Source organism: Dipodomys spectabilis, unplaced genomic scaffold (assembly GCF_019054845.1).
Source record: "Dipodomys spectabilis isolate Male_0828 unplaced genomic scaffold, ASM1905484v1 ptg000002l, whole genome shotgun sequence".
NCBI lineage: Eukaryota > Metazoa > Chordata > Mammalia > Rodentia > Heteromyidae > Dipodomys > Dipodomys spectabilis.
In genome coordinates, this window is record NW_024870679.1 from 33,906,950 (window position 1) to 33,920,052 (window position 13,103).

Genomic DNA, 13,103 nt, shown 5'->3' on the forward strand with positions numbered 1-13,103 from the left:
AACAAGAAATGTACTCATTACCTTACTTATGTAACTGTAACCCCTCTATACATCATCTTGACAATAAAATTTTTGAAAATTTAAAAACCTTAGAAACAATGAGGAAAAAATGCTTCTCATTAATTAAATGTTAAAAAAGGAAGAATGGCCCAAACGTACTGAAATTTTGTAAGAGGCAAAACAAATGAAAACAAAGCAAACAAACCCCTCCCCCCAAAATAACAAAACAAAATACTTAACAAAGTCAGCAGAATCAAGAACAGAGAGAAACCCACACAGAAAAGCCCAAAGAAACCCACTAAATAGATGAATTATCATTATTGTCTAAGACGGAAATATAAATAAAAAAATCTTCAAAACAACCAGAGAATGATACTATGAAAAACAACTTGAATGACTATGGAGGTTTTTTATTAAAGTTATGGATGACAGAGAATTTGGTGTAATGACTTCCAAATTCTGGTAAAAAGGAACTGTCAACTCCAAATCCTGAAACTGTAGAATGTAAAGGAGGAGGAGTCAGTGCATCTGATTTGAAGCTTATTATAGCCATAATTGTCCACACTATGTGGTGTTTGCAGAAGGAATTCACACAGACAAGTGGAATAGGACACAGAACACATACCTAGGCCCAAAAATTATGTCTGAATTATTTTAAACAAAGATAAAATGAAAATTAATTCAAAGTAGGAAAGTATCGCACAAGAAATGATGCCGGATCTGTTGAAAATGCATAAACAAAATAAATGAAGCTTAACTTACATCTTACATCATTTATGAAAATCAATTCCAAATAGATCCCAGAGTTAAATAGTAAAAGACTAAAAAGATTCCACTGATTTGCTGAAAATATTTGCAGTCTATGTGTATGATGACAAAGCACAATACTTAAAGTATACAAAGAACTTTCAAACATAAAAGTAAAAAGTTAAGGCTAAAAAAACCCAATGAGAGTATGAGCAAAAATATACAGACATTTTACCAAAGAGGACACACAGCTGGTGACAAATAAATGCATTAAAAGAGGTTGAACATCATCTGTCATTACGGAAATTTTTTTAAAAAGCAATGAGATATCACTTTACATCCATCAGAATGATTAAAACAGAGCATAGAGATATCACTAAGAACTGAAGATATATTGCCAGAAACTGGACCACTCACTTACTGCTACTGGAAATATAAAATAGTAGAGCCATTCTGCAAAAGTGTTCAATGCTGTTTTGTTTTAAAATAAACAAAATATAAGCACACAAGTACCATAAGACTTAGTGATCACACTCCTGGGCAACTATCTCAGGGACTTTTGAAGACTTATTATTCACACAAAACCTGTCCATGGATGTCTGGCAGCTTTCTTTAAAAATAGCCAAACCCAAAACAATCCAGCTTCCTTTCAAAGGAGGAAGGGCTAAACTGCTAATCATCCATACCATGGAATATTATTCAATAATAAAAGAGGAGATGATTAATTTCCATAGAAGGCTGAGTTTAAAAAGCCAAGCTTTAATAGCTTTTATATTGCATGATTGACACAATAAAATTAGTAACAGAAATTCCAGGTGTCAATTTGAAAACATTAACACAGGCATATAGGTAAGTTCTTACTTGGAATTGGATGAACCTGGGATTCATTCCTTGAGCAGTCATTTTTCTTTTAGTTTTGCAATCTTACACAAGGTATTAAGTTCTCTGCTTATCATGTAAAAGCTGTAGACAATAATAAAGGCTTTATAGAATGCTGTGAGGTTTAAAGAAAATACTGTAAGAAGTGATGCAGTGTTCAATACACAGCAGATACTCTGAAAGGCAATGAGAATAAAAAGTTACTATCTGCTGGATAAAAGTGATTGTTCTAGCAAAAATCAAGAACTCCAACAACAACAGATGCTGGAGGGGATGTGGACAGAAAGGAACCTTACTTCATTGTTGGTGGGAATGTAAACTTGTTCAACCACTTTGGAAAGCAGTATGGAGGTTCCTCAAAAGACTCCACATAGAGCTCCCCAATGACCCAGCAATCCCACTTTTGGGCATTTACCCAAATGATCACAAACAAGGCCACACTAAAGCTACCAGCACAACTATGTTTATTGCAGCATTATTTACCATAGCTAAGACATGGAACCAACCCAGATGCCCCTCAGTAGATGAATGGATCAAGAAGATGTGGTATATATACACAATGGAATTCTATGCCTCCATCAGAAAGAATGACATTTCCCCATTTGTTAGGAAATGGAAAGGCTTGGAAAAAATTATATTAAGTGAAGTAAGCCAGGCCCAAAGAAACACAGGTCCCATGGTTTCCCTTATTTGCAATATCTAGTATAGGTATGAGTCAAGCGGAAAAAGTCAGAGAATGTGATGTTAGGAAAACGAAACCTCAAATATGTATTTTAATGTTTTTGTTTCTTTCATGCATGTGTTTCTAACGCATTTATAAGATTATTTCTTTGTTGCTTTGTATGTCCCTCCCCCACAGTGTAACCCCCGCTTTCACTATATTTGATGTCAGTATAACATGTGGAGGAGATGGGGACAAACAAGTCGTTTAAGGATTCAGGTGGACCTGTTGCAACAATGAGAAGTACAAAATGTCATGTCAAAACCAGCTTTACAATGTCGGTGGGGGGGGGGTGGGGGGGTATGATTGGGTGGGAGGGAGGGGGGAGGCTGGGAAGGGAGGTGAAGGGTAAACAAAGGAGGAGGCTGCAATGCTTGGTAAGAAATGTATGCATTATCCTGCCCATGTAATTGTAACCCCTCTGTACAGTATGTTCTCAAATAAAATAAAATAAAATTAAAAAAAAAAAAGTGATTGTTCTTTGGCCATAATAATAAACAACTACCAGAAAGAACTGGTTTTAAATGTGTTGTAATCAATCAATGACAACTCATTGACAAACTGTTTCTGAAAATAAGACAATCACTAAGCTTCATTTATGTAGCTATGTTTTCCCAGTTACTGCTTTGTGAATGAATCCCAAATACTAACTTCTGGAAATCATCCAATCCCCAACCTTCAGGATTCATAACTAGTCTGCTCAGAAAGACTTACAAATTATTTTTAGTGATCAGTAAATTAAGTTGAACAGTGGCCCCTTTGAATGGGGCCACATCAAATATAAAACATATCCAGTCTAGCAGTTTTAGTGGTTAATTGGAGATAAGAGTCTTACAGACTTTCTCCCCTGGCTACTTCCAACCTTGTGATCCTCAGATCTCATCCTTCTGAGTATCTAGAATTACAGGCCTGAGTCACTAGCCACAGGCAGAACCTAATGGTTTTGACATTCCTTACTTGGTCACAATCCTTGATTCCCCTCTGTGTTATGTTATCTAAGTTTCCAAATGACATTTGCAACTATGTACACTTTTATTGCATTGGATTACTCTTGAACTTTTGCTTTTATATATGCCTCAAAGGTAATATTTATGCTAGAGTTAATTCAATTTTCTGAAGAACAGTCATTTGTTTCAAGTATTTTCATCCACTAGTCTTTCTGTTGATTTATTAAGTGACAAATTTATTTCCTTCCTCTGATTTAGTACCTAGTTGATTGACAGTTTTTGGATTTGCACTTCTTTTTTGTGGTCGTGGGGCTTGAACTCTGGGCCTGGGTGCTGTCCCTAAGCTCTTCAGCTCAAGGCTAGCACTCTACTACTTGAACTACAGCGCCACTTCTATGGATTTGCACTCTTATCAAAAGAATAATTCAGAATTGGTCTAGATGAGAACAATTCTGTCCCCACCAAGAATCTCATTTTCATAGAATTTTCGCTCCTTCTAGGACATATACTTTTGCTTGGCAAATAATTCTTGTTTAACATCGTTTCTCTCTGCCTTTGTCTCTGTCTCTCTCTGTCTCTATTTCTCTATCTCCTCTTTTTCTATCTCCATGTTATGTTAATTTGTAGGGATGTAAAACTGTGAGTCTAATAGGTATATTCATTCTTATTTCCACAGTACTGCGAAAGACATGGCTGTGTTGGTTTTTCTGGGAAAAATTACCATGGCAATAGTTAAGTTTTACTTTGAGAATTGCGTTTGATTTATATCAATAGGAGTTTTTATAATGATGCTCTTCTATGGCATCATAAAAGTGTGTCACTTGATTTGAGACCATAGATATTTATATTTTCTAGGTTGTTCTATCCATGATAGCTTGTACAATCTCAACTTCAGTGTATTAGATTCTGTCCCAGAAGAGTAACTAATATTGCCATAAAACCACGCTTGCATAAGTTTAGTAGAGATAGAAGCATAGATTTAATACACAGAATGAGTTAGTCAGTGTCTTAACATGACACTGATATATAAATAAATGTGATTATTAGAAATCTCAAAGAGATTCCTATTAGTGATTCCTGGGTCCCAAATAGTATCAACAATTGATCCTAACCACAAACATTCCTTGTGATGCAGTATGTGTTTAACCTCTCCTATTCTTAACAGGAGTTAAGTGGAAGTTCAAGTGGAAGAATGATTGTATAAGAGTGGGTATGAATGCTTTCTGGGCAACTGATGTGATTAGAAATAATTCTTTAAAGTTCCTTATCAACCAGAAGGATGTTATTAAGTACCAATTACCTATTATCCACATGAGCAATTGATTCTAGGCTATTTCCAGATACCAAAACTCAAAGGGAAGTAGGGTTGCAATACTAGCTCTAGAATCTCTTTCCAAGTCTCATTAGGGGTAGATGTTCTTTTTTATCTGGGTATATTAAATTCCATCTGACTGTTCTTCTTTTCTTTTATGACCCCCGAAAAAACCACCTTTCCATTAATACAAATGGTATATATTTTTATTAAGAAGTGTCTCATTTCTTGATTATAACCATTATAACTGGGGTGTAGTGGAATCTCAATGTTGTTTTGATTTGCATTTCTTTTATGGCTAGAGAAGTTGAGCATTTCTTCATGTGTCTATTGGCTATGGTTTCCCTTATTTGCAATAACTAGTATATGTCTAGGACAAGCAGAAAAGGTCAAAAGCTGTACGTGTATGACTATATAAGATGATGCTAAGCGAAATGAACTCCAAGATAGGGACACAAGGGATTTTTTCTTTCTTGCTACTGTTTTTAACATATTTAGAATATACTACATGATTTTTTTTTGTTTCTTTGGTATGTTCCTCCCCCATTGTATAACCCCTGTTTTCACTATATTTGATGTCGGTGCCCTACATCTTGTATATACATTTTTCTAATTTGGGGAAGGGAAGGGAAAAAACAAAATGCTTAAATAGGGATACAGGTTGACCCATTGTAACAATGAGATGTACAAGACACTATGTTGAAAAAGAACTTTATAACTTCAGGCGTGGAGAGGGAGCGGGGTGGGGAGGGAGGGGGAAAGACCAGCTGGGGAGGTGGGGAGGGAAAGGAGGGTAGGGGAAAAACAAAGGAGGGGGTAACAACGCTAGATAGGAAATGGACTCATTACCTTACTCACGTAACTGTAACCCCTCTGTACAGTATCTATACAATAAAATTATATATTAAAAAAGAAGAGTCTTATTAAGGACTACTTATTGGGCTGATGTTTTTTTTTCCTGTAAAAATTCTGCAATTGTATGACTTCTGTCCTCTTTAGGTTCATTTCTTGTTTGGGGGCAGACTCATCAACAGCAAAGACACTTAGTTACTATTCTTAAAGCTATTTGTCATCCTTTGTCTCATAATATAATATGCTATTACCATGAATGTCAATGCAGTCTTTCATATGGCTCCATAAGGAGTTCTCAGGGACATGGCATGAGTCAGGAAAGAGAGAGAGGATGCAGAAGGGAATTCACTCAACAGATCAGAATGACTCTATGTAAGAATTCTGTTTTGCATTTTAAGGAATTAAAATCTTTTCTGCTGTACTGCCCAGTAACCAGAAGGAATAGTTATTTGGATCAGTAAAAGATTTTCTACTATCAGAAAAGAAAAAAGTTGAGAAAGAACGAAGAAATTCTGAAGCTAGATTGAGGTTGGTAGTACTTACAGATGATTCCTCTCATTTGCTTAGGGATTAATGAAGTAAAGGCATTATTGTTGGGGTTCTTCATGACTAATAATGAGTTGTTACTAATTGTAAAGCCTAAGCAAAAAAAAAAAAAAAACCCAAACTATTCTATCTGACCCATTTCCTTCTGCACAAAAGGAAAGCTGAGCTGTAGTATGATAATCAGTAAAGTTTCAGAATAATATTTTTTTCAAATTCAATTTTACTGTAACAGGAATAAGAATTTTTGACTTGATGCTGATAGAAATAGGAAACATTTCTATTTCTCTTGTCTCTAATATAGACTTTCCTGTTTGATTTTCATAGCTGCTTCTTCCATATCTTGACTCTCAGAGCCTTGAATACACTTTTATTTTTGATTGTCTCTATGTTCCCCAATATTTAATTTCATGTCGGTCTGTTTCTTATCTATATTGTACTTTCCTCTATTTCTATGTAAATGAGCTTCCTTTCCTCATCCTCTAAGTTATCTCAGTAACATTATGCTGAATCTCAGAATTAAAGGTACTTTTTCTTTCTTTGTCCTCCCACCCCCAATTCTTTATGTATAGCAGCTACCTGAGAGAAAAATTTTTTTTGGGTGGGAAAAGTTTTAAGAAGTTATTCTCCAATGACAATTTAAAGATTATATATTTTAGATATTCATAAAGTAATAAAATCGCTTTTAAATTTGTAAATGTATCTTTTTTTTGACTGAGACAGACACTTGAACTTAGTACCTGACACTTTCACTCATTGGCTAGCACTATACCAACTGAGCCATAACTCCAAACCTTTCAGTGTATCTCTAAGGTGATTTATCTTTTTGCTTTTGGGACAGGGTATTCTTATGATCTTCCTGAACTCATGATCTTCTTCCTCAGCCTCTCAAATGCTGGGATTACAGGTATACTACACTGTGCCTGCCACACTGGTTTTGCATATCTACTTATTTTTAAATGGTTCTAGTTTATTCTGGCCCTTTGGAAAGTTCTACAATAGATGAACTTTTAGTATCTAGTGAAAAATCAATCAATCCCAGTACAAATATGATCCAGCTGTTTTTAGACACAAAAGGTAGTTTGGCCATATGGAGAAAAGCAAAAAAATTTAGGATTTCTAAAAGGTATTTTGGATCTGACCTTTCTACATTTGTAGAAACATTGAAATCTACTCTATCTAAAAGCAAAACAACTTCTAAAATTAAAGTGAGGAATGAATAGTTCTTCCTTGAAGCTTCATAAACAGATATTTCCTTATGGCCCTGAAAAAAACTACCATTGCAATTTGGAAGTGGAATCAGAGGAGAGAACATTATCAGGAACATAAAAATGATCATTACTACACAAACACACACACACACACACTCACACGCACACACACACACACACACACACTCCACATCATTTCTTCTAGTTTTATATAATAAATTTCTTTACTTGCCTCATAGATGATGTCCTGGCAAATCACAAGCCCTTAATGGTTGAGCTAACAGTATAGATGTGGGAAGTAACAGGGAAGTTCAGCATAAAGGGAGTGTTTTGTGAGTCAAGACTTAATCAGCAACCATTTATACCTTTGTCTTCACTTGTGTCCATTGATACTGACCCTTGTTATCCATCCTTACCTTTCTAACTGTCAAGTCTCTTTGAACTTAACCTTGAACACTCTAGAAAAGACAGGCACTCAGGGAGGGCAGACTCAGGAATACTAAAGGAGACCTTTGAATACTTCAAATTCACATATTAAAGAATTTTCAAATACCATATTGGTAGGGGTTTGTAGATTCTTAGTTGCCTGGTAGAAGGGAAGTGTTTGAACTCATATTTATTTAAGGTTACCTTGGCACTGCTATTTCTGTCTCAACATGTCTGTATAGTCATTTCCTTTTGATTTTAAATCTCCTTAGGGATGGTCAACCTAATAAGGTTTTCAGATAGATTAAACAATTACTTTGGCCTTTGATGAAGCTAATGATTTCACAGATGTTTATAACCAATCATAGAATGATAGGGGGTTCCTAAAGTAAGTAGTGATGGAAGAAAACGATCTTCCTCATTTGAACTGATACTATGATTTAATATATTGTTATGGACTTTTCAAATAAACTTCAGAAGAATGGGTGTATATATAGATAATGTAAGCATTTAGAGTAATAAATAAGAATTTTTATTGGAATGGATACTTGACGGAGGGGGTGGGGTCAAGAGGAGGGAGGTAGAGAAATGCAGAAAAGAAAGGGAGAAGAATGCAGTAAAAAGTTTAATGCATATCCTACAAAATTAAGAGAAGTAGGGGAAGGAGTAGCCTTGTCTATTAGTCCTATCTAGTCCAACTAATTAGTTAAAGTAGCCTGGTAGGAATATTGAAAGAGGTGACATTGAACAAGATGCACTGAATTCACAAACTGCTTCGTTTGTGCTTTTGTACTACTACTTAAAGATAAAAAAAGAATTTTTCTTGGAAGATAAAAATGTTAACAGTCTTTTACAATTACATAACTGAATATGATGTATTCCTTCAATAGCCTACGAAATTAACCTTTCTTTCTCATGTGAAGCAGATTCTCTCCTTTCCTGTCCAGCACTTCCATTTTCCCCTTCACTAATGGCTTCTCTCCTCCAGCCTTTATAAACGTTCAGACATATATCATCCTATATACTCCTTTTGTTTTCCCTTATAGTCATTTCTATACCACATTCATTACACTTCCTTTTTTTCCAAATAGAAACTCTATTGGGTTCGTTAGGTTTCCAAATTCAGGGAGCCTTTCCTTCATCATAGAGAACTTGTTGATTTTTCTGAGGGCATCATTTGATGCTATTGACCATAACCTCTTTGAAATATTTTATTGTTCCTGTTGGTTCCCAAGGTATCCTATTATCTTGAATTTCTTCTGTATGTTATTCTTTAGTTTTCATTAGAGCTGTCAGTTCCATCTTGTCTATTAGTCCCATCTAGTCCAACTAATTAGTTAAAGCCAAACTCAGAACTACATCATTTCTTTTTCTTTGATGGAAAGTGCTTAGCTAGTTGGAATCCACAAAATATAGAAAGAGGCTTGTTGATTTGAGGGAGAAAGGTTTTACGTATGAGACAGCCATTGGAAGCTGGTCTCCTTGTTAGCCTTGAAAGAGGAAATGGGTAGCACCAATTGTCCCTGGAATCATCTTATCTTTGAGAGAAACCAGCTTTAGGACAAGATTATGGGTGACCGTGGAAAGTTAAAAACATCTAGGTCCTTATGAATCATAGAACAGAAGAATAAACCCCAGTCTCTAGATCTTCATCAGTTTGCCTCTTATCTAAATCTTCATTTGCAGTTTTTTTCTATGCAAGACTATTTGCCTTGACATTTCTACAACATGTGGTGGAGATTTCTATCAGGTAAAACTTTGGCTTTTCCCCTCTGTATCATATTCCAAAGTACATCTTGTAAATGTTAGTGTTTCCATAGAGCTTGGCACAATCCTTGTCTGTCTCACTGAAGGCTGAATTATAACATACACTGATGATTGGCAAATGCTTATCATCAGCTCAGCCTTCACTACTGAACTTCAGATAGATAATCAAATATCCATATGGTTGTCCTAAAGATACTTCAAACCAATATATTAAAATTGAAGCTCTCCTTCTTTCTCCCTTCCATCACTTATTCTTTACATAGTTTCCATTTCAGTGAATGGAATGACATCACTAGCTCAACCACTTTAGCAACCTGGTTATCAACCTTAGTGGTTTTACCTATCTCTATGTTCTATGTCCAGTGAAACACAAGATGCTTTTGGCTCTAACTATTAAGACTATATGAAATCTGTGCCTTTCTGCCTATCATCTATGTTTCCATCTGTTATATTTTGGATAACTAGAGAAGCTTCTTAATTGTTCCTGTCTCCACCCTTTCTCCTTTAGTTTAATCTCTGAAAAGTTCTCAGAGTGGTCTTTTAATGAAAACTTGACATTTCTTTTCCCCTTTAAAGTACTTCCCATTTCCCCTTCCCATTTCCTAAAGGATAAAGCCTAGAATAATCTGGTGTTTCCTTCTCTTTTCAATCTTATTTGACACTAAGTAAGACTATCCTTAATTTCCTTTAGTTTCTTCATTAAATGTGTTCCCTTTTCATAGTATTCCCTGTCATAGTTGGCATCCTGTGCTCCTTGTATGAAGCACAATAAACATTACATTCTGTTTAGTGCTAGATATTATCGCATAGGCAAATTAATAATAAGTACAGTCTCTACATATCAATTGTATTACCAATTATTTTAGATATGAAATATTTCTTTAAAAAGCATTGACATCAGACTGGTGTTCTTGGCTTACTGTCTGGAGTACTAGCTACTCAGGAGGCTGATATCTGACGATTGTTGTTCAAAGCAACCCCAGGCAGGAAAGTCTGTGAGACTCCTATTTCCAATTAACCACCAAAAAAAAAAAAAAAAAAAAAAAAAGCTGGAATTGGATTTGTGGCTCAAGTGGTAGAGTGCTAATCTTGAGCAAAAAAATAACTTAGGGACAGTACCCAAACCCGGGATTCAAGCTCCAGGACTGGCATACATGTGTGTGTGTGTGTGTGTGTGTGTGTGTGTGTGTGTGTGTCCGCGCGCGCGTGCACGCACGCGTGTGTGTGAGCACACACAGACACACATACAGAGCATTAAAGTCACCAGGGAAAAAAATCACCAAAGTTACAAAGACGATATGCAGTGATGCAATATATCTATAAGTAATGAATGCATTCTAATTTTAAAAAAACACAGCAAAGTTTAAAAACTAGAGCTGAGGAACCATTGGATTTTAGAACTATAATAGCATTCAACGATATCAGACACTTCTCTGATTTTACTCTGTGCATTCTCTTTAGAAGCATAATTCTAAAATTCTATGTCTTTATAAAATAGTTTTCTTATGCATGTACTTAGTAGTTTTTAGTTTTTTTTTTTTTTGGTCCAGTCGTGGGGCCTGAACTCTGGGCCTAGGCGCTGTCCCTCAGCTCTTCAGCTCAAGGTTAGCGCTCTACCACTTGAGCCACAGCGCCACTTCTGGCTTTTTTTCTTTTTGCTTATGTGGTGCTGGGGAATTGAACCCAGGGCCTCAGGCATGCAAGGCAAGTGCTCTACCACTGAGCCACCTTCCCAGCCCTAGTTTTTAGTTTTGTTTATTTCTTTTTTTGTTTTTTGTTTTTGTTTTGGTCAGTCGTGGAGCTTGAACTCTGGGCTTGGGCGCTCTCCCTGTGCTCTTCAGCTCAAGGTGAGCTCTCTACCTCTTGAGCCACTTCCAGTTTTTTTTTTTTTCTGAGATTTAAAAACATCATAATCCTCATGTTCCTGAAATGTTTTCCCATTTGAACTGCATTTTCCAAGACATGGTTGTAGACATAATTTACTATTTTATTTACTTATTTATTTGATAGTACTAGGCTTTGAGTTCAGGGCTTTCAGCATGATAAGCAGGCACACTCTTTTAATTTCTTTGAGTATTTTTTCATGGCATAACAGAATTTGAACAATTTTCTGTTGATAGAAAATTGTTTGCCTGATTTTCTGATATTGTAAACATTGACCATCCCCTGAATGATGTGTGTAGGAGTTTTTCTACTTTAAAGGAGATTTTTTTCTAAGTTAGAGGAGATTTGCTGGATGTAGAGTATGTTCAATTTCACAATGTGATTTCTTATCAGAGTGGTTTGTGTTTTGTATTCCATTTGGAAGTGTAAAATGTCTCCTATACTTGCAAACTCCTTTTTGTTTTCTAGACTTCTTCATTTTTACCAGTTTGGTAAATGTAAAATGGCATCTCGTTTTCATTTTCTTTAGTGACAGAGGCTTCAATTTGTTTTAATATTAATTTACTTATTCATCCTCTTTGTTCCCTGGAATTTTTAAAATTTAAGAATTGTACACACAGTTCCTATGGTGATTTCCTATGGTGATTTGAGCTTTAAAAATACTTATGCAATAATAGACATAATTTGCCTCCCACGTATGTGGCAAAAATCTTCCTCCTGATATGGCTTTCTGTTTCACTTCCCTTATAATGTCCTATCATGTAACAGAAAGGCTGCCAATACACTTCATGTACTTCCTTAGATTAAAAAACTCTTCAGGTAAATATATTTTTTCATTTTTTATTCTCTAGCACCTAGAGAGTGCTCAGCACCTTACTGATGTACATATTGTTGCTCACTAAGTATTTTTGTTCAATTAGTTGTCACAACTTCAGAAATGGTGTACCAAATCTTTATGTGATCCAATATTATTTTATACCACGGTACAAGACACCGTTGAAGGCAAGAGAGACAGAAAGATATGTCACATAGCTTTCTGTACTTGCACTTCAAAGAATTTCTTAAAATCCTTGTGAGACTGGCAGTGTCTGCACAGAGATGTTAGGGATGTTTAAAAACATACATAGCTAACTCTGAGCATCTAGCAGTGTTCCTTTTCTATGCTTTTCAATGGATTTAATAGTTGAATGATTTTTATAACACGGGATGAGGTTTAGACTAAATTGTTCACAAAGGTAAGAATGATGTTAAGACACAAAGTATGGATTACATATTACAATGAAGGTGCCTGGTTGATGGTTTGTGTTATCAATTTGAAATTGATTACCTTTTTAGTAATGGTGTCCGGAGGTACATCCCGCCTCCCAAGTGGATAAGGATTCCATTGGCCACTAGGAGATAGATCTTCTTGTCCATTGTCTAAAATGTTGCTTTGCTGGGACGGGGTCTATTGCGAAAATGGTATGGCATTCTTTAGTGATGTAATAGAAGCTTATCATAGTTTTCTGAAAAGAGTCCCTAATAATTATGGTAAAATTAATTTTGTGTGATTATAGAAATACATATATCCTAACTGGTAGTATTAATATATACTATTTACTGAGCAATAATTCTAAGTTGATAGCTTTTAGGAAGCAGTGAGAAATACAATTAAAAGAACCATCTAAGAGTTATTTGTTACATTTTAAATACAAGTTTAGATTATTTACAGTACCTGAATACAAATAATCAGAATAAAACTAATCAATTGTTAAAAATAACAATATTTTACGTTTCCTTAATTTATTTCTTCTGTATTATCTTACCATTTAAAA

The 13,103-nt window shown here is 35.3% G+C and overlaps 1 protein-coding gene and 1 long non-coding RNA gene across 2 annotated transcripts in view; one reads left to right on the forward strand and one right to left on the reverse strand.

The window, feature by feature from the left end:
* Positions 1-13,103, forward strand: part of LOC122106848 — a 105,109-nt gene that overhangs the window by 45,587 nt on the left and 46,419 nt on the right. The gene's annotated exons all lie outside the window — the stretch shown is intronic.
* Lrrc7 (leucine rich repeat containing 7) overlaps positions 1-13,103 on the reverse strand; it is a 294,553-nt gene that overhangs the window by 41,344 nt on the left and 240,106 nt on the right. The window contains exon 21 of the mRNA XM_042678371.1: positions 12,617-12,736. Within this exon, the coding sequence (XP_042534305.1) occupies positions 12,617-12,736 (120 nt within the window). The remainder of the gene's footprint in view (positions 1-12,616; positions 12,737-13,103) is intronic.